At 40.3% G+C, this 20,634-nt stretch overlaps 2 protein-coding genes across 3 annotated transcripts in view; both read left to right on the top strand.

The window, feature by feature from the left end:
• LOC126391853 (CUGBP Elav-like family member 3) overlaps positions 1–7,889 on the top strand; it is a 29,496-nt gene extending 21,607 nt beyond the window's left edge. The window contains exons 8-15 of one of the 2 annotated variants that reach the window (XM_050046816.1): positions 1–155; positions 585–729; positions 1,045–1,194; positions 1,636–1,701; positions 2,404–2,508; positions 2,678–2,821; positions 4,212–4,375; positions 6,782–7,889. The exon at positions 1–155 is cut by the window's left edge and continues 1 nt beyond it. In XM_050046816.1, coding sequence (XP_049902773.1) covers positions 1–155; positions 585–729; positions 1,045–1,194; positions 1,636–1,701; positions 2,404–2,508; positions 2,678–2,821; positions 4,212–4,339 — 893 coding nt within the window. In that variant the 3' untranslated portion in view covers positions 4,340–4,375; positions 6,782–7,889. The remainder of the gene's footprint in view (positions 156–584; positions 730–1,044; positions 1,195–1,635; positions 1,702–2,403; positions 2,509–2,677; positions 2,822–4,211; positions 4,376–6,781) is intronic. The other variant, XM_050046817.1, reaches the window with a different exon arrangement.
• Positions 7,890–10,591: 2,702 nt separating this feature from the next.
• LOC126392322 (ceramide synthase 2-like) overlaps positions 10,592–20,634 on the top strand; it is a 31,689-nt gene continuing 21,646 nt past the window's right edge. Inside the window, exon 1 of the mRNA XM_050047657.1 lies at positions 10,592–11,602. The gene's annotated coding sequence lies outside the window, so the exon portion shown is untranslated. The remainder of the gene's footprint in view (positions 11,603–20,634) is intronic.

The following is a 20,634-nucleotide window of genomic DNA, read 5'->3' as shown; positions in this document are numbered from 1 at the left end:
GCGCGTCGTCCAGTCTGGTGGTGAAGTTTGCCGACACAGAGAAGGAGCGGGGGCTGCGGAGGATGCAGCAGGTGGCCTCCCAGCTCGGCATCTTCAGCCCCATGACCCTCAACTTCCCCGCCTACAACGCCTACACGCAGGCGGTCAACGCACAGGCAAGCAGTTGCACGAATGCACAAACACTCACTGCACAACGCGCACATATATGCACTAAGTTTGTAAGGGGAGTGCTGTGCTTATGAAAGGATGTAATAAGTTTGAAGAGGCTATCAGTGGTCTAATTGGGGCTAATGTTATTACCCAGACAACAGAACATACGTCATCTGGCATTAGCTTTCCCGCAACACACAACCATTAACCCACTGACTCAGGACATAATGGCCTTGTAATTAGATCTCTATTCATCTGTTCCTCCATCACTCCCTCTCCCTGCCCCTTCCTCTCCTTTTTTCCCCTCTCTTTGTCCCTCTCTCTCTCATTTTCCCATATCCATTTAACTGTCTCTCTGTCTTCTCTCTCCCTCCTCCTCCTCTTTCTCTCCATCCCCTTCCTCTCTCTCTCTCTGCTTCCTTCCCTGTCTACAGCTTGTCCAACAGCAGGCCCTGGTTGCCCAGTCAGCGTACTTGTCTCCTGTGGCAACAGTTGCCGCCGTACAGATGCAGCAGATGGCGGCGCTCAATGCCAACGGAATCATTGCCACACCCATTACACCCATCACGCCGTCCTCGGGTAGGCTCACACACACACACTCAGACATGCCGTGCATACTCAAAAACAATTGAGCTTGTACGTTGTCAGACACGTGCACAGGTGCTGTAAGTGCAGATGGAGTTATCAGCTGCATATTATAGCACAAACATCAAAGTATTTTTAGCATGGTTTAGAATAAAAATAAAACTTTAAAGCACTTTGAAAAAAAAAGTTATGAAAAAATTGCATGCGTAACTGAAGATTTTTAATGTGTAGAAACAGGTGTAGTCTTATAGGAGGTTAAGTGCTGCAATGACAGAGACTCATTATCTGGACTGCGATTTGCGTCTGTAGGTACAAACACTCCGCCAACTATCGCAGCGACGCCTGTGGCAGCTCTCCCTCCGCCCCTAGGAGTGAATGGTTACAGCAGTCTGCCAGCCCCCACCAATGGACAACAAGCAACAGAAGCACTATACACCAATGGCGTTCACCCATATCAAGGTATTGTATTAAAATCCAAGAAGCATGCAGATGTAAAGACCTTGCAGAAATTAAAGACATACTATGCAAGATGTTCAGTTACTCTTTGTAGACGAGCTCGCCAGCAAAAGTGATAAACCCAGATTCACTCATTTGCTGTTTCACCTCGCTATATTTGCTTGAGTGCTTTTTAGAAAGTCCTGACCTCACCTGAGTGTTGTGGGGGTGCATGCCCATAAACATCCCAAGCATAGAAAATAAAATAGGAAAATACAGGCAGAGGCAAAGTCTCTGCCGAAAAACACACTTCCTGTGGGTCATAGGAGGAATTACTTCTGTGTGTATACATTGTTGTTTTAGGAACATTGTTGCCTTTAAACTAAAAGAAATCCAGGATTTATTATCACATTGCTTGTGTTTATTTTTCTGTTCTCACTGTTTCCCTGTCTTTTGGCTCTCTAGCTCAGAGTCCGGCAGCGGCTCTGGACCCCCTACAGCAGGCATATGCTGGCATGCAGCACTACACAGGTTGGTGCAAATGTACAAACACACAAGAACGGTCAGATGAAGCTTGACGAATGATGCCTTTTCACTGTGTGTTATGCTTGTATAAGGATAGATATAAAATGTATGAATGATTAAGCTGTAAATGCGTGTGTATTGCTTTAAAAATCACTTAAGGCTCAGTAATGAGACACATTTAGCTATGAAATGTCAATGTCATTACATATCTGGTCCACATTAAATTGCGCAATCAGAAATAAATCATGTGCAGCTCAGCCGGCAGCTCGTGCAGCAGGTTAAATCAGGGTAGATGTAAATAAGGGACAAGGAGGACCAAGTGTCTGCTTTCAGTTTGACCTCCATCGTCTCAAGGATGGAAGTGTTTCAAGGGGAATTGGTTAAATTCATTTCGTTGTGATTTATGTGATTTCATTGTCACACAAGACACGCATTCAAGTCTGGTAATAATGCAATACAGCTAATGATACCTTTACACCATCCGTATACATGACGCATACTTATAGGGTAAATGGGGTCTGTAATGTGTGCGTACCAGACCAACAGTGTCATTGTTGTTGTGTCTTTCTCCATTCGAGTGTAACATTTAATAGTTTTCACCTTCAGCAGGAGACGCTTTAGTTCAAACGGAATGATCCCATTGGACGCTGCGATGTTGCCACCTGTTGTTTTCATCCAATCACATTGTGTTGCCGTCTCTCCCAATAGCGGCATACCCTGCTGCCTACGGATTGGTCGGGCAGCCGTTCCCCCAGCAGCCAACACTGGTTGCCCAGCAACACCAGCAGCCCCAGCAACAGCAGCAGAGAGAAGGTGATGTGACTTCCTGTCTGTCTGTCTGGGGCCACACCCCTCTCTCCAACCATCTTATTTAAAGTTGTTTATCACGAGGTTTTCACAGCCTGAGATCGTTTATCACACTCTGCCTAATGCGCGTGTGTGTGTTTGCATGCATATGTGTGTGTGTGTGTGTGTGTTTCAGGTCCAGAGGGCTGTAACATCTTCATCTACCACCTGCCTCAGGAGTTCAGTGACTCTGAGATGCTGCAGATGTTCCTGCCCTTTGGCAATGTCATCTCAGCTAAGGTGTTTGTCGACCGTGCCACCAACCAGAGCAAATGCTTCGGTGAGACACACAGACGGGGGAGGAAAGAGGGGAGGGAGAGGGGAGAGCAGAGAAAGGAGAGGACGAGTGAAAAAGACAGGGTGACTTTGTTGAGCATAAGATATTGAGTCTGTTTAAATTTTGTAACCTAGTTAAGTCGAGACAAAGGCATGGAGCGTGTTGGGAGAAGTATACAAGTAAAAGTGCTGCCTTCAAAACCATATTTAAGTAAAAGTATTTAAATGTTATCAACAAAATGGTCAATGTTTTTCTATTACATATATATGTGATGTTTTTGAATTAACTTTACTGCTGCATTAATGTGTATGTTGTATTTTACTGCTGTAGATGTTTGAGCTTGTGTTAGTTTTAACTCCTTTGTATACTGTTGGGCAGTTTAATCTATAACCATGCTTCATATTTTAGAAGATCATCATATGTTTGTAGCACTGCTGTCCTGTGAAAACTATGACTCTCTAAAAAGTCAACCCCTATGTTGTCAGAAAAACTGCCATTTTTAGCTTTGTGATGATGCATTTTCCAGCTGATCCAAGATCGTTTTTCAGCATATTAGGTGGGAGAATTTTCTCAACCCATAAAGGAACACTTCATCCTTAAGTTTGTCACAAACACTTAAAATCGGAGATATATGCAGGGCGTCTGTAGGTCCTTAAAAAGTCCTAAATTTAATTTAAATTAAATTTAAACTATCAGGTCTTAAAAGTCATTAAATAGTATTAACTTTGAATTTGTAAGGTCTTAATTGCCACAAAAGTTTTGATCTAATTTTGTATATCCACCTTTTATTTATTTTTTCAAAATGAGTCAAGCTCTTCTGTGTGAATGTCCATATTTCAGATCTTACAGATCTTCAAACCTGATACTGTGTTTTTACTTTATACTTGTGCTTAACTGTTGGCAAAATGTAGACTAACCTAACTCACTCTAATAACCACAGTTTAATATAAGACCTACCTCTGCACAGGACCACATACACGCTAATCTTAATACTTACCTGCAATGCCTGAAGAAGAAATAGATTTTTTTTCCATAATATAGATTTGATTTAAAATGATCTTGAAAGGTCTTAAAACACAGAATCTAAGAGTTTAGTACCTGTAGACACCCTGGTATGTTTTCACTGGACAGGAACGAGATGAAAAACTGTTATCTGAAAAAGTAACTATGGCTGTGAGATAAATGTAGTGCAGTAAGAAGTAAGTACTGCCTCTGACATGTGGGGGAGTAGACATTTAAAGTTACTTAAAATGGAAATACTTAAGTCAAGTACAAGTACCTTGAATTTGTTCCCAAGTACAGTACTTGAGTAAATGTACTTAGTTACATTCCACCAGTGGACACGCTATGGAGGAGATGTTCAATTAAAATAACAACTCTTATTTTTTTCCAGGATTTGTGAGTTTTGACAACCCAGCCAGCGCTCAGGCCGCCATCCAGGCCATGAACGGCTTCCAGATCGGCATGAAAAGACTGAAAGTGCAGCTCAAAAGGCCCAAAGACGCCAACCGCCCATACTGAGTGACAGCTGAGACGAAGGAGAAGAACTAAAGAGAGGTGAGGTGGTGGTGAGGAGGTGATGAGGGACACCACATGAAGAGAAGTGAGGTGTTGTATGTTGGGGGAGCAGGAGGATGAAATTAGGTTAGAGAGGACAAAAAAAAACGTGGAGAAGGTAGCGTTAGCTTTGTCACTGCAATGCTAAATGATGGTACAGAGTAAAAAAAGAAAAAGCTTAACAACATGTCAGTGAATATAACGTTGGGTTTTATGAAAACAACTTAATCAACTCAGGAAAAAGTGAAAATACTAAAATATTGTTTTCCTTTTTATTTTCTATCACAATCTTATTTATTTTCTTTCCTGCTGTTTTGATCTTTTCCTGAAACGGCAACTTACCTCACCCAAGATCCTCCCGTCCAATCATAATTCACGAGGACCCCATCGCTATGGCAATGGTTGCCTAGTGACCGATAAAGCCCCGACCCCCCCTTCCTCTCGCATTGTTGTAAGTTGATTGGTTGGCCTGTGTTTGGGTTGCTGTGGCGATTGATTGCCTGTGTTGGTTGCCCTTGGCAATTTTTGTTCTGTCACCTCGAGCAACCAGCCATGCGTTGACCTGCATGTCCTGTTGCTGTAGTGACCACAGACTGTGTTTGGTGCATTGTGACTTTATTTTGTATTGACCTGTGCACATACTGATCAATAACTGTCAATAGCCAGGACTGTACTCAGAATCAATTGATTAAATTGGATATTCGATACACTTAATCATTGGAGAGTAACCTGATAAATTCTGCAGCAACGCTCGTTATTTTTTCGCAGCTTTGTTTTTGATCAGTTTCTGTAGTGTTCTGTTTGGTGTCATTATTATTTGAACAAATTGTTTGGGTACAGTAGTGAGCGTGGGCATCTATGTGTACATATGTGTCCGTGTTACACTGTTAGTGTGTAATGCAGGAGTGCATAACCCTTGTTGTACTGGTGTCTGTATCAGAGAGGTTTGCCAGAGGTTTCCATAGCGGACTGGTGGAGAAATGTAGAACAGCACGACAGCTTACTGCAAAATACGATTTTTTTTATTATTATCATTATTGTTTATGCAACACACAACAATGGCAGGACATGTCGGACAAGAGGCCATGAAATGATAATGCAGTACAGAACACAGCAGATTTAAATACGGCTACAAACTGGGTCACACAGGTTAGACAAGAACAGTTTTAGGACAAAAGCACACTATTTTTGGGCGAGCATGCATTTTGTTGAGCTGTACTCTGATAGGCTGAGTTTTATATTTCCTGGACTCTGATTTGTTATAGTTTGATGTGGCACTTTAGTTTTTTGCTCCTTTGTTTCTCTTTCTTGGTCTCTTACATCTTCTATCACTGCTTTTGTGGTGTTTCCACTCCCCTCCTCCTCCTCCTCCTCCTCCTCTGGTCCCTTCCTACTTGTTCCCCCTTTCTCTGTCAGATTCTTTCTTTGCCCCTCCTCATCCCGACCTCCTCTTTCTATCCCTCTAGCTCGTGTTTTGAGGTAAAGGGTATGTGGTTGTTATGGTGGAAAAACAAGTGCCTCTTGCTTATTGGAGAACAGCCTTCAACTATAGGAATTCTGGGAGAAATCTAACAAAGAGAGAACAGAGGATGTGTTTAGTTTGAGGTAAATTCAACCCTTTCACAAACCCCAACCTTTAAGAGGAGAAAATGTGTGGCTGCTGTCAGACCAGTGTGTGGACGCACCGTCACGTGGCAGCACACATTATAAATAAAGGATATTGGTTCTATTCCTAGACAAAGTTTTACATAACAAATCCTTGCGGATAGTGCAAAGGTCTATCTGATAACACTATGCCCCCCACATCAGTGAGATTAAAACATCACCCAGAATTTCTATACTGCAAATGCCAGAGAGTGATGCATGTCGGTAGTAGTGTTTGCTTGCCATGATCCAAGGCACACGAGTGCAGCACATGCTCATAAGGTCACACACATAAACACACACATGGAGCTCTACCAACACACATGCATACCTCCAGACACACACATCCAAGCACACACAAGGACACGCGAAACGGTTTTTCACTGTATGGAGTTGCATGATCCAGACACTGTGTGTGTATGTGTTGAAGCACCATGATTTTATTGCTGTTGAGAGACAGAGCTTTACAACTGTGAATGATGCCTTCTTGTTTTAAAGTCACCAAGATGAAACTGAAACAAAGACGAGCTAGGAGCATCCTAAGGTGCAGTTTGCTGCCAGACGTATGAAAGCAGTTCGAGTCATGCCTACAAGAGTTGTGTTTGACGGGAGGAGCATGTTTGACAAGATGTTAAGATCAGACAGAAACATGGAGCTCCGGTGTATTTATAACTTTGCTCTCTAACATATCCTTCCTCCTTCTCTCTCCCTCCCTCCTTGTATCACTCCCTCCGCCCCCCGATTCTCCTCCCCTCCTCACAGGTGACCTTTCAGAGTCCAGCCGAGGTGGAATCCCAGGGTTCATAGTGCTTTCAGACTGTCTGCTACCTTTGAGCGTCCGGGGAGTGCAGCCACACACACATACACACACTCACACAATACACATGCACTCTCAACACTGAACCTCAAACGGTACAAGGCTGATATACAAATGTACATAAAGTGCACAGATACACACACACACACACACACACACACACACACACACACATGCCTGCAGACACTCACACACGGTTCACACGAGTCAGTAATCTTACCCATACGGCCGAGAGCTTGGTTTGACCACGGTCTGTGTGTCGCCAACAGGGTGTTTAGTTCAGTTAAGACAACTCAGACCGAGCATGTATGGAAGGTACTGATGAAAAATGCTGATATATCACTTCAATAGACTTTAACGTGTCTATACCATGTCTATTCCATGACAAATATAGAGGGGCCGATGTTTCATAATAAAAAAAAAAGGCGAGAAAATACAAAAAAGACGACTAAATGAGTAGGTTAGAGAGACTTTGGAGAAAATCCTAATGACCTGTAAATAATTTAGTTTACAAAGAGCAGCATTTAAAAAACAAGAAAAAATGCAAAAAGAATACTACTTTAGATAAACACTGAACAGGACACAGCGACATTATTATTATTATTATTATTATGATTATTATTATTACCACTAGTAACATCATGATCCTCATAAAGGGATATTACATTCCAAATTGTAAAATGGGAAATCACTAACCTATTTTAAATTTCTACTTAGATTTTAGGTGAAGCTCGGGGGAGGGGGGGATTGCACTTTTATTCGGGAGGTTTTAATATTTGAGCTATTTTTTATTTATTTACTAATTTATCAATTATTTTGTTTATCGGGAGAAGGGGTTTGAGTGGGTTGCAATATTTTGATTTTAGAATTTTCTAGAGCAAAAACCTTTTGAGGGCCTGTTTCTGTCAGACTCTTGCAATCGAGTAATTATAATGTATGTATTAATTATTACAGCAATTATATTTATTTCTAATTTATTGAATCCTGTTTTTGATCCACTCTCTTTTTAAGTTAAAATAAAAAGTATCATACTAAATGTCCTAATGTGATTTGTTAAGTGTGTTTGTGTGTGTGTGAAAGAGATTTCACTGATTACTTCTGAGCAAAAATCTTGATTTGAATGACTTGACAAAAAAAAGAAAAGACAGTGTGTGCGCACATCCATCTTGTGTCCAGAAGGGGGTGTAAGTAGAGAGCCTTTCACCCGGAATAAACCGTTGGGCCGAGCTTGTTATCTCCTCTATTCATTTATGGGAGTTGTCTATTTATCAGCAGAATTAAATGCTGTATTTGTTTTATCTTTGTGAACACGGTCTCCTCCCTCCGGGATGATTAGTTTACTAGCTTTTCCCTTGATGACCTGATCTGAGTTCAATTATTGGAGAGAGAACATGTGCAGGCAAAATTACGAGCAGCAATAATGACAGTATTACTGAGTTCAATGACATTATGACACAGTGTTTCAGCCGTGTAGTTTTCAATTTTTAAAAATTGCTCTACTTTAGGAAAGTGAAAGAATTAAATCAGAAAACTGGGAGACATTCCAAGTTGCTCTTATACTATAAAGACATAGAGAAATTATGGGGAAATAGAATAACAAGTGTGCAATAACAAAATCTACATTGTGCTAGAATATATAACACAATATATATGTATCTATAAATATAAAAATATTAGAAAATTTCAAGAAAATGTTAAAATATAAGAAGAGATGTGTTGTATGGGAAATAAAAATATATTAAATGTGTAAAATATGTGCATCCTACTACTAGTGTGTGACATATAAATGCAATAGTACAATAGGTAACAATTAAATATTAAATAATAGAGTACTGTGCAACTGAAATATTGCACAGTTAAATTATTATTGCACAAAAAATACAGTGCTTCAAGTCAGTATTGCATGCACAGTTTTGTAGTTGAAATAGTAAAGTATTGCACAGTTTAAAACATAAATAATAAATAAATTAGGGGTTAGAGCTGCTGCTGGTGGGTTAAATAAGTCCAAGGGCCTGAGTGTATTGACCTGTTCATGTGCAGATGTAATTGTGTTGTCAAGGACAAGTACATACACATTTTGAAATCAGGAGAGTCTGAGGTGTGTAATGATAGTGATTGAAATAAGCAACAGACAAAAGGTTTGGTGATTACACTCCACCCATGTGAAGCGTCTTCACTGAGCGTAATTTAAAGTTACATTGCAGAACATTTGTCTTTATATACAAAAATAGTTTTATGAGGCGGCTGCGTGGAGCGTACTTTAATGATAACCTGTCCATAATCAACAGTTGATATGGCACTTATGTCGATAACATAGCCTCCACATGTCACAATCTTTCCCTTTCACCTCCACATAAGAAGCACCATGAGCAACCTCACTAACCTTGCTCATGTGAACTCATGCCACATATGCAAATTTCCACTATCTGGTGTGAGCTCTTTTACAGGCTCGAGGTTAGTTAGACCTTAGGTCATTCTGCTCTGCGTGTCAGCCTGTAACCCTTCACATGTTTGTTATATAGTTCATAGGTCACAAGGATAGCTAGATAATTTTCCTTTGCCCCCACTGTGGCTGAAAGAAGGGCAACTGCAATGCAAACATCACAGGAGAACTACACTGCCCTGCAAAGGCAAACATTTGGAATGCCTTTGTTTGTTTGTTTAAAAAGGTCAAAGGTCATGTTCTTTTTTTTTTTTTTTTAAAGATTTACTAACAAGTATGTCAGTACATGACACTAACTGATAACCTGTTTACTCACTCACCTAACTGTTCTCTAGGCAGATAATAATTTGAGGTATGTTGATGTTTTACAGAGGTGGGACAAAGTGATTGGTTTTCAAATTGAAATCAAGTTGCAAGTAGGGCTGCAGGATATATCAAAAAAAGACTTTGCGATTATTTTGACAGCTAGTGCGACTGTAATTTGAGGTGCAGTTTTAGTGGAAATGGTAATTTTTGCATGTCATTTCCACTGAGAGAAATATAAAGATGATGATGATGTAATTTATGCAGGGGTCTGTACTAAACCAGCATGCTACCATACAACTTGAATATGATTTGTAGGCTGGGGCATCTCTGTAGCACCACAATGCTTTATTTATAATGTTTTGTCGTGACACATTTTACCATTATCAAAGAACTGCAGCTCCTGCCATATCCTCCTGAGACCATGCGTCCTCATATGAGGACATCACATCTTGGGCTTACTTTGGGTGTACTTCACTCTACTTAACTTAGCCCTGTTGTCCTCGTTCGTGGACACTTTTTTGTCCCATCTAGTGGCCCTGGTGGAGCGCCGAGAAGACAATCTTCACTATCTAGGGGAAGTAAATGTTGTAAAAGGATTTCCCTCTGTGAACATGCGGGGGGATCATTTGCACAATACACTAATCCATGTAAAAACAAGATGGCAGCCATCTCTGCCGAGTCAGTCTGCAGCTGATCCCGACACAGAAGTGGACAACTGATGATTGAAACTTGTTTATTTATGATTCATAAAGTTTGTAGTTTGATACAGAATAAAAATGTGACTAATTTTAGCAACAATAACAAGCTAAGACGCTGTTAATTAGGAAGTACTCGTTTGAGGACATTGGGACTTTATTATCGTTGACAATATTTCGTTTTTATGCTTATTGGGTTCTACTGAATCCAAGTAGCTATGAGGAATTAAAAATGCATACCAAACAAAAGAGCGAACTCAGGAAGATATATATATTTTGATTGTGCAGCTTTAGTTGGAAGTATTTTTTATTTTGTCAACTGGAGTCTAAGTCATCAAATCTGTGACTCGAGTCCAAGTCATGTGAATCATGTCCACATCTCTGGTGCTTCATCACAAATTTAGGTGTTGGATTGTGGAGCTTCTAAATATAAATATGTGGCTGTAGAAACAGAATGATTTCTAGCAACCCATAAAATGTATTTTACCTTTAGCTATAGATTCACAGCATATGAATGCAATGCTAGATTATGCTACGTTTGCAAATAAAAAGGAGATCAAAGGTCAGCCATGGTAAAGCTGTGACCCAAGGGGAGAGCAAAGTATTGTATCATCCAATAAAATATGAAATAATACAAAATGGAGGGCGGGGACCAGACTGCACGGCTCTGCCACCCGTTAACTCGGTTATCATTTATCCAGAAAAAGGGGGGTAAAACTTTTCCCGAGCGGAAACAAAAAGCGGATGTGTGTGTGTCAGCCAAATGCTCTCATGTGCTTGGACGTCATCCGCGCCCCTCCCTCTCCGTTATCCCCTCACTCCTCCCTCTGTCTGCTCCTCTCACTCCGCTCTCGTGCCGGCCCGTCCTCCTCCTCCTCTGCCCGGCCAGACACCCAGACAGACCCCGCCGACTCCCGGGGACACACACCATCAGCTGGGACACGACACAAGACACGAGAAAACACCCTGAATATCTGTGAGGGGAGAAAAACTACAGGTCGCATTGCAGCATCTCACACACTCTCCATCTGTAGACACTTTTTTTTTTTGTTTCCACCCCCTCTCCCTTCAGTCATTGTTTTTCTTAAGAGGAAAAACAAACTTTGTTCGCCATGGAAAGATGTAAAAATCAGTCCGGATACTAAACTTGGACACAAACTGCGCCCTTCTGTGCTCCACCAGCGGACACTCAACAGGACCGTTAGGTTTTTTTAGCTAGCTAGCTAGGTGGGACCAGAACGACTTTGAGGAAAAATACAAAAACATTTTCTCCTCACACCTCAAGCCGCATTTCTGTCTTCACTACGGGGGAAAACACCAAAGTAAGTAACCTACCGTTTCACTTTCATCTCAGAGAGAAGACATAATTCGTTTGTGTGCGCGTGAGTAGTGGGTTAACGGCGGGCGTACGCTCCGCATCCTCACTTCGCTCAGACGTCATTACGCATTCAAGTAGGACTCTGTTAATTAAAATAACCAACAGGCCCCGGTTTGAGGGGGTTTAACGATTAAAAAAATGTCGGTGTGTTGTTATAGCGACTTGAAAGCACGTTAACAGCCGTTAATCCGTGTTGTATAATGTGAGGACACGGGGGGCAGCCTGGCGCGTGGCCCAGTGTTGGGTCGGTTTGTAAAGTTTGCTAACTAGCAGCAGATTATGTCACATTATCACTGTGAGTACACAGCTACAGCCCGCAGATACAACACCGCCAGTTACAGGCAGGAATACACCATTTTGGATTATATATTATTAATAACAGTGATTTGTTCCAGTGTGGGACCCCTCCTGCTGCCACCATTGTTGTCGTCACTTAGCTTTCCCACTATTTCCTAGCTACATGAACACCACAGTGGATAATGGTCCAATAAATCCAGCTATGGTTTCTGCTCCAGTCACTAGCAGGAATAGTTTTGTTTGTTTATACCAACCATGAGCACCCATTCATGCTCAAATTAATGCAAATCTATGACATGATAATAAGAAAATATGTGTGCACGTGTTGTCAAACATCATGTTAATCATTGAATTAAGTCCTAACAGTAGTGCTGAAACAATGAGACTATTAATCAAATAGTACAAGGGTGTCAAACTTATTTGAGTTCATATTTGATCTCAAGCGGGCCGGACCAGTTAAACCATTATAGAATAACCTCAAAATAACATTTCCTAGCTACATGAACACCACAATGAATAATGATCTAATAAATTCAGCCATGGTTTCTGCTCCAGCCACTGGTAGTCCTCATGAAAAGGGTAGAGATACTTTGTTTGTAACCATATATGCGATTTGTTTATAGCAACCTTGAGCACCCATTCATGCTCAAATGAATGCAAATCTATGACATGATAATAGCCAAATGTGTGTGCATGTGTTGTTAAGCTTTGCATCCACTTCAAACATCATGTTAATCACTGAATGAAGTTCTGACAGCAGTGCTGAAACAATGAGACAATTAATCAAATAGCGCAGGGGTGACAAAATCATTTGAGTTCATATTTGATCTCAAGTGGGCCTGACCAGTAACACCGTTGTAGAATGAAATCAAAATGATAACAACGTTCACATTTTTCATTTTCTTTTAGTGTGAAGAAGTATAACTACACTTTTAAACATTTAACAAGTGATGAATGGTCTGAGATATCACAAGGAAAAAGTGCAATTTCAACAATATGTCTCAGTTTTTCCCCATCCCGTCAGTCTACCACTCACTGCAATAACATTTTTCCACAGTGGAAGCTATTGAAGAAGGAGGTTAAGTTATCCACACCTCACAAACCATTTAAATATCCTCCTGTGACCATGTGTTTCCTCCATATATGATGACATCACATTTTGGGTTTACTTGACCGTACACTTAATTCTACTTAACTTAGACCTGTTGTCCTTGTTCGTGGACACTTTTTGTGTCACTTAGTGGTAGTAAGAGCACAATACACTAATCCATGTAAAAACAAGATGGCAGCCATCTCTGCCAAGTCAGTCTGCAGCCGATCCTGACACAAAAGTGGACAAGGTCCAAAACCTGATCACATTCTATGGTTGAAACTGTAACAAGCTAAGACACTGTTAATCAGGTAGTACTCATTTGAAGACACTGGGACTTAATTGTCATATGCTGTAAAGCCCTGTGAGGCAAATTGTGATTTGTGATATTGGGCTTTATAAATAAAATTGAATTGAATTGAATTGAATTGTCGTCTCATTTGAGGACATTGGGACTTTATTATCATTGGCAATGGTTAGTTTTTTAATACTTATCGGGCCCTACTGATCCCAAATAGCTATGAGAAATAAAAAATGCACACCAAACAAAAGTTCAGGTCTGAGGAGGATATAAAACTTCTGGCCGTACCTTAGCTGTAGGGTTTTAAGACAGAAGTCTGATACAGATACTTCTTTACTGAAGCTGCTGGTTGACATAATTTTGCACAATGTTTAATATCTTAAAATATGACCACAGGAAGTATTTATTGTTTTTTCAGAGAAATGTATTCTGGTCGGGTTGGAAAAGCCTCTGAGGCAGATTTTACATGAAGTAGGGTACTCATTTAACTTGCTCCTGAAAGCTGCACCTCTTATGTGGAATTTATACTTCTGCGCCGTAGGCTCTCTGTCAACATGGAGCCTATGCCGTAACCTGCGCCGTAGCCTGATGTTCACCTCCCCCAGAAATGTAACTACACGTTGCAGTGACGCAGGAAACAAAGCTATTATTTACTTCAATTTCAGAGATAAGAAACTATAAATTGTGAAGACAATAAAGCCTCCACTAAAATAGTATTTAAGTCTTGTGTGTGATTCATCCGTTAGGGATTTATACTTTGTGATTTATCCTGGCTTCATATGAGCAGAGGAAATCTCTGCTCCTTGCTAGGCAAATTTATACAATGTAAAATGCCATAGGCTTGTGCTAATAACGTTAGCATTTTGTATTTGTTTGGAAGCTTGTGCTAATAACGTTAGCATTTTGTATTTGTTTGGAAAACTTGTTTAGTATGACAGTTGTTTTGTCAGTGAACCTTGTGAGTTGTAACGAAGCCAAATTACATACCGTTACCTTTGTTAAATGTTGCTGTTGTCCCTGGTTTTATATGAGAAGAGGAAAAGATTGCCGGCTGCTAGGCTAATTCATACAATGTAAAATGCCATAGACTTGTGCTAATAACATTAGCATGTTGTATTTGTGGGGTAAATGTGTCCAGATAAAGACAAGTGTTTGTCTGTGAATGCTGCGAGTTATAGTGAAGCTGATTTGTGTACGTGTGTTTGAAATTGTCACTAATAAGCCATGTTTAAAGTGTATTTAATGTGTGTTTTGAACCAACTAAACTTTACAGCACTTCACAGAAACCCCGGCGCCGACTAGTGTTTTGGAGGTGTAACTGCAGAGTGACACAGACACAAATTCTCACAATGGCGTAGGCGATTTGTGTAGGCTACAGCCCAGGGTCTGCTTCCTGAGCATAAATCCCACTTTAGCCTTCACAACTGCTTCAGTATTAGGTGTGCAAAGTCATCTAGTGGGCTGGATTGGACCCTTTGGCAGGCCGGTTCTGGCCCTCAGGCCGTATGTTTGACGCCCCTGGAATAGTGGATTGAGAGAAAATGAATGAGCAATTTTGATAACTGATCAATCGTTTTTTGATCAAGTTTTTTATTGAGTATTTCAGCAGTTGACGATGAGGATTTGCAGCTGGTCTGTGAATTGCATTTCTTTGATTAGGAGTTTGGCCAATTTCAACAGATAATCAATCCATTAATAAATGATTAAAGTGATTGTAGCTGCCCCAGACTAAAAGATACTTACTTACTATCTGTGATTGTCAGTTTAAAAGACTAACTAAATAATTTATCAGGAAGGGAAGCCCTCTTAGTGCAATGCATCCAGGTTAAACATTATATTAGCTCCCTTTAAAACCCTCAATCTAGATCAACCAAAATCTTTTTAAGCTTTGGTATTTTAGCTTATCTCTCTCTCTAACCTGGACAGAAAATAAGTTCATCTATCATCTGTCAATGGTTACAGCTTCTACATCTACAGCTTGTTCCCTGACTAATGAGTAATTCAGCTGAAGGCAGGAATCATTACCATTTAGAGCTCAACTAAAAGAATAGCCTCATGTATACCCAGGGGCCATCTAACTGCTCTGGGCAAGGTAACTGTACTTACTCAAAAGGCACAATTGGCCTGAATCCAGTCAGAATCCAGGAGAATCAGCATGACAATATTACCCTCACACCTCCTGCCAGGTCCTTTAGAATCAGTCTTGAATCTCCACATTAATAATTCATGAGGGTCGCAGATCAGTGTCAGGGGTACTGAAGTTGACTTTCTTGTGATCTCTATCTATAACACAGATGATTGGATAACAGTGATGAAACAGATCACCGCAGACTGGCTGTCTGCCCTTGGGATGATTTTACATTTTCTCCCACATGCAGTATATCACTTACCACAATCTCTGTGTTCTTACCTAACCACTGTAACTTGTACTTTAACTCCAACTACACTGGATTGTTTTTCAGTCAAACACAGATCCAGAGGAATGTCGAAAATGTGTGTGACTCACCCTCAGAAGAACCCCCTCAAATTGTCCAAGGCATGACCTGAGTTACAGCTGATGAACCATTTACACAGAGCATGCCAGCCGCCTGAACTGACACAATATGTGCATTCAGGATTTCATAGCGTTTACGGTGATCTGCAAACTGCATGTTGGACCTTTATGAAAAGAGGGATGTCAGTACAGAAGGTTGACGTATTCAATACTTACCATTTACTGTTATCTATAGTTTAACTAATACTTTTTTAGAGTTGATTCAGGTTGTCACAATACCAGAATTTTAAACTTCCATACAATGCAAGTTTAATTGACAATACTCAATACCTCTTTTAATACCATGCAAAAAGAACAAAAAGCCCTAGGTACAGAAAATAGGATCTTTTTTTTTTCTTTTTAGATTTTACAGAGAAAGTCACTGAACACACACCTCCAGTCACGTGGTGGGGTCATTGCTGGGGATTGCTGTAACAGCCACAGGTTGAGGACCAGTTCATTTTCTTTACCAGTTATCTGATCTTTGCAGCCTTGGGTTGAAAATCTGATTGTAGATCAGCTTTTTTATGGCTTCAGTACTTTTGATACTCTTGCCTGATACTTAATGGAGATAGTATTGTTTTAAATACGTGGTATTAAAAAAAGTATTGAACCTTAGAGCTGATAATGTTCTGACAATGGCCACAACCTTGCACCCCCAGGCCAGTACATCACTCATCCAGTATTTTCATCAAACATTTTACTCTTGTTAGTGCTCCAGTAATACAGCATTTAAATAGAGCTATTGATTACAGTCATTATTTGTCAGCTATGGATTATCTCAATTATCAGTTGGTCCATGGTTGTCAGAAAATCATGAAAAACACCCATTATTAAATCTTCCAGGGGTCAGTGTGACCTATTCAAATGTGTAGATGTATCCAACCAACCGTCCATATCCAAATGTATTCAGTTAGCATCATATATGACAGAGAAATCAGAAAAGATTCATATTTTCAAAGCTAGAATCAATGAATATTAAACGTTTTTGCTTGAAAAAATGACTTACAACATTAACTGATTATCAAAATAGTTGCTGAATTCATTTTTTTGTGAATTGATTAATTGACCAATTGTTTCAGCTCTATTATATGCTACACTTAATAGCACGCTACTTAGATTCTTTAAGGTTTTCAGCGATCCATTGCATCATTTAACTACAATATTTGAATCAAATCGCAAACAGATTTAAATAGTGAAATATGCAGATGTCGTTACAGTTTTTTTTTGTAGCTGTTATCAGAGAAATCCTCCATCTCATCAGCACGGGATGGTGTGACTGAGAGATAATTACAGCAGTGCCACCATCGGGGCAATATGTCAGGCTTTGAGCTGGGATTATCTCAAATCTTACTACTCTGGTGCTAATGTGATACCTGAGTTTTAGCACTGATACCTAATTGAACATATTTCATTACCTAACTGTGAGAAATATGTAATATGTTTTTTGATTATTTCTTTTCAATTTAATGAAATAAGCTGAACAAGCAACTTTATACAAGAACTTTGCCTAAATGTAGTCTAGATTTAGCCAAAAAAAAAGAAAGGTTAACCTAAATTAAAGCCTAAATTAAAATTTCCAACATGATATTTTCATGGCCTCAGAAAGTTTAATCAATATCTGTGAACATGAGCTACTCTCTCTCAAAGCCAGAAACCAGAGAGGTAAGGGCCAGGACACATGCTACGTCTTTTACCGCCTGGAAAACGTGAAGTGGGACGCTGGGTACCTACTCTGTGCCAATATTCAAGGGAGTGGAGGAAGGTTGCACCTAATGTTGCTAAGCTACCATAACCAGCACCGTATCATAGCCTACCTACCATAAATCCCAAGTTCTTAGCTAATCTATAGTATGTAGGCTATTAAAACATTGTCCATGCGACAGGTCGTACAGCTCTGGGTAGTCTTGCACTAAAATGATGAGCTTCTCCTCCATAGTTATCCTAGATCCGGGGTGTCGAAACTATTTTAAATGGGGGCCACATTAAATCAGAGAATATAACTTGGGCCAGTTGCTTCTCCCTTCATAGTTAGTTATTAAAAGAAGAGTCACATACAAATGAGACAAGACACGCCTGCTTTAGACTGATATTAATGGAAGAAAGATAAGATATGTTGTCTGTCATTGGTTGTTCCTTATCACAGTGCATGCTGTTGCGTTCCAAAAGCTGAACTTCAGTTACCTAATGGCACTCTCACTTTTGAGCGTGCCTTTGGCATGTACATTGACAACAATGGATTTGAGAGCAAACTTGTGATGTCATAGGGTATAAAGTCTGGATCCTGATTTTGTGGACTCACAGAATGTCTGTTTTCTTTTTATACACAAATGAACTTTATTCTGGTGTAGTGTTCTCAGTTCTGAAACAGAAAATATACTTATATACTCAGAACATTCCCCTGGATGCTCCCTACCTGTTAAAGATGGGAATATCGCGCCATTATGCCGCCATGCTGTATATAAGGTACGATCACGTAATGGGGGGACATAGTGGTCTTGCCTTTAATCTGCCACAAAAGGTAGTAACAGCGCCAAAACAGTGTATAAACAGGACATTGGCAGGATGGGTGTGACGTTTTGACAAGGTGCTATGTGTGCAACCACACTGCGGGAGATTTAAAAAGTAGCTATTGCAGTTAGCAGCTAACTCAAAGAAGCACAGCAGCAGTAAATGTGTGAAAATTGGTAAAACAATGAGGTCTGGGAGCTCCTTACCCTTGAGCAGAGGATGAGATCAGCCGCCATATAAAAGGGATGGTAAATGATTGTTATTGCCATGTTAATGCTACTGTTGTTGTTTATAAAGCACTGCTGACGCATATGTCGTGTATGTATACGTCATACTAGAGATCGACACTGTTGTGTTACATGTCACGCCCATCATGCCTCTTTAGGTTGCGTGATGCTGGAATGGAGTGTATAATCACACACAATGATGCCGCTGTTGTTTGATCATGTGGAAAATGCAAAGGAGCCATAAAGAAGGGACCTTGTAGCGGCCCTATAGTGCGATCTCTGTGTAAAAGTTTTAATGTCACCTGTTACATCTTTGCCAGTTCATCTTCTGTGGAGCAGCTCCAGAATTGATGACATTGCAAGTTTAATTTTGAGCTCTCTAGTGGATTTGGGAAAGAGTTGTTTGTGTTTACTCATATATTTGGACCGTCTAAGATCATAGTAATAATGTATGAATTTAAAAAATGGGCGTGGTTCCCCTTTAAATTCAGAAAGTATCTGATCAAAGAATCTGAATACGCATTCAGTGCCAGCGTTCAGTAACTGACAGGTTTTTACTTGGGGCTAGAGTGTACAAAAAGTATTGAACTTGACACCCTGTCCATACAATGCTGTTTTGTATTATAACCGAATATGAGCTACAGGAATGTTCGAGGTCATACAATAATTTAGGACTTATCTGACTGACTCCGCCTCATTCTGACTCAATTGTCTCGTGACCTTTTGTGATATCAGCATGTCTTCGATGAGCTGTTCCGTCTCTGTCTTCTCAACCTTCACACTTGAGGTACAGAAAACTCAGCTTTGACCTCTCCTATGTCTAAACTGCTCGTCTCTGAGTGTCTTTTAAAAGTTCTGGTTTGAATGAGTCATCTGTCAGCGAACAACTTAAGTATGGATGGATATGAGTAAATGGGTATTTATGCACACATAGATGGTACGTTATGAGTGACTCACTGCTACTGTCTCATGACTTATGTTCCTCTTGTCGACTCACTCTCCTATCATTCAGATAAACAAAGTATTGGGTGACTGTAAAACTCCATTATATGTTATTCATTGATGGAGGGTGAATGGGAAAGCCCTCTTGCTATGTTGGCAGTATGTTTACATTCTCAGCATATTCCTGGACTCTGTACCAGGTTCCAACATGGTCTGTTTAGGTTTTCCTCTGAGGCTTGTTCCCTTTATGTCATCTGTATTCTGAGAAACTGCATTACGAGTTTGTAAACTTGGGATCCAGGTAGAGCTGAGGAGATATCAGCAACATCTGGAGCTGTAATCCGCCAGGCTGAAGTTGGATCTGTGTTTACAATCACCACATCCTTGTAATGTATATTCATAGTGGGGAAGAGAGAGGAGACAGTGAGAGAACTTCCTTTCTCCCTCCCCTGCTAGAGGCATCCTTTATTTTTATTGGACCTTTGAAATGGTCAGAGTCTGGTCATATGATCCTGTGGGCCAATGGAACGTGTTGTTAGGAAAGCTGTGGGGGGAAAAGAGCTTTAACACGCTGAATTCACCAGATGATCTCAACTAGAAACACTAAAAATATCCTCTTGAATCCTAAATCGCCTCCGCACAGCAGCAAAGCACAATATAAAGAATTACTCTTTCTTTGGTTACAAGTATTTCCTCCTGATTGTATGTTTTTGGGTGTTGGTGCACATGTGTATGCTGAGCCTAATTACACTTATTAAGAGTTTACAGTCTCATTTATGACAGAGAAATCAACATGGTCTACCTGTCTGCATTCCTCAACACGTCTGCCCTTTGAATCATGTTCACTTGCGCTCAGAAGCTCATTTAGTTATTTGTCTTTGGTTAGATTACACTGCTTCTAATGGAGCCAGACATGCACACAAACAAGCTGTTCAGCAGACCTCATAAGATCTGGCAGGACACTCCAGGAGAAGTGAGATGTAGTGCTACTGAAGTGGAAGAGTTGGCAAAATAACTGGGAAAAATATGTCACCCTTCCCAGTCCACCACCACCTGTGTTGACGGGGAGAGAAAG

This window comes from Epinephelus moara, chromosome 6 (assembly GCF_006386435.1).
Source record: "Epinephelus moara isolate mb chromosome 6, YSFRI_EMoa_1.0, whole genome shotgun sequence".
NCBI lineage: Eukaryota > Metazoa > Chordata > Actinopteri > Perciformes > Serranidae > Epinephelus > Epinephelus moara.
Note: the sequence above shows the minus strand (reverse complement) of the source record. Positions and strands in the feature narration are given on the sequence as shown.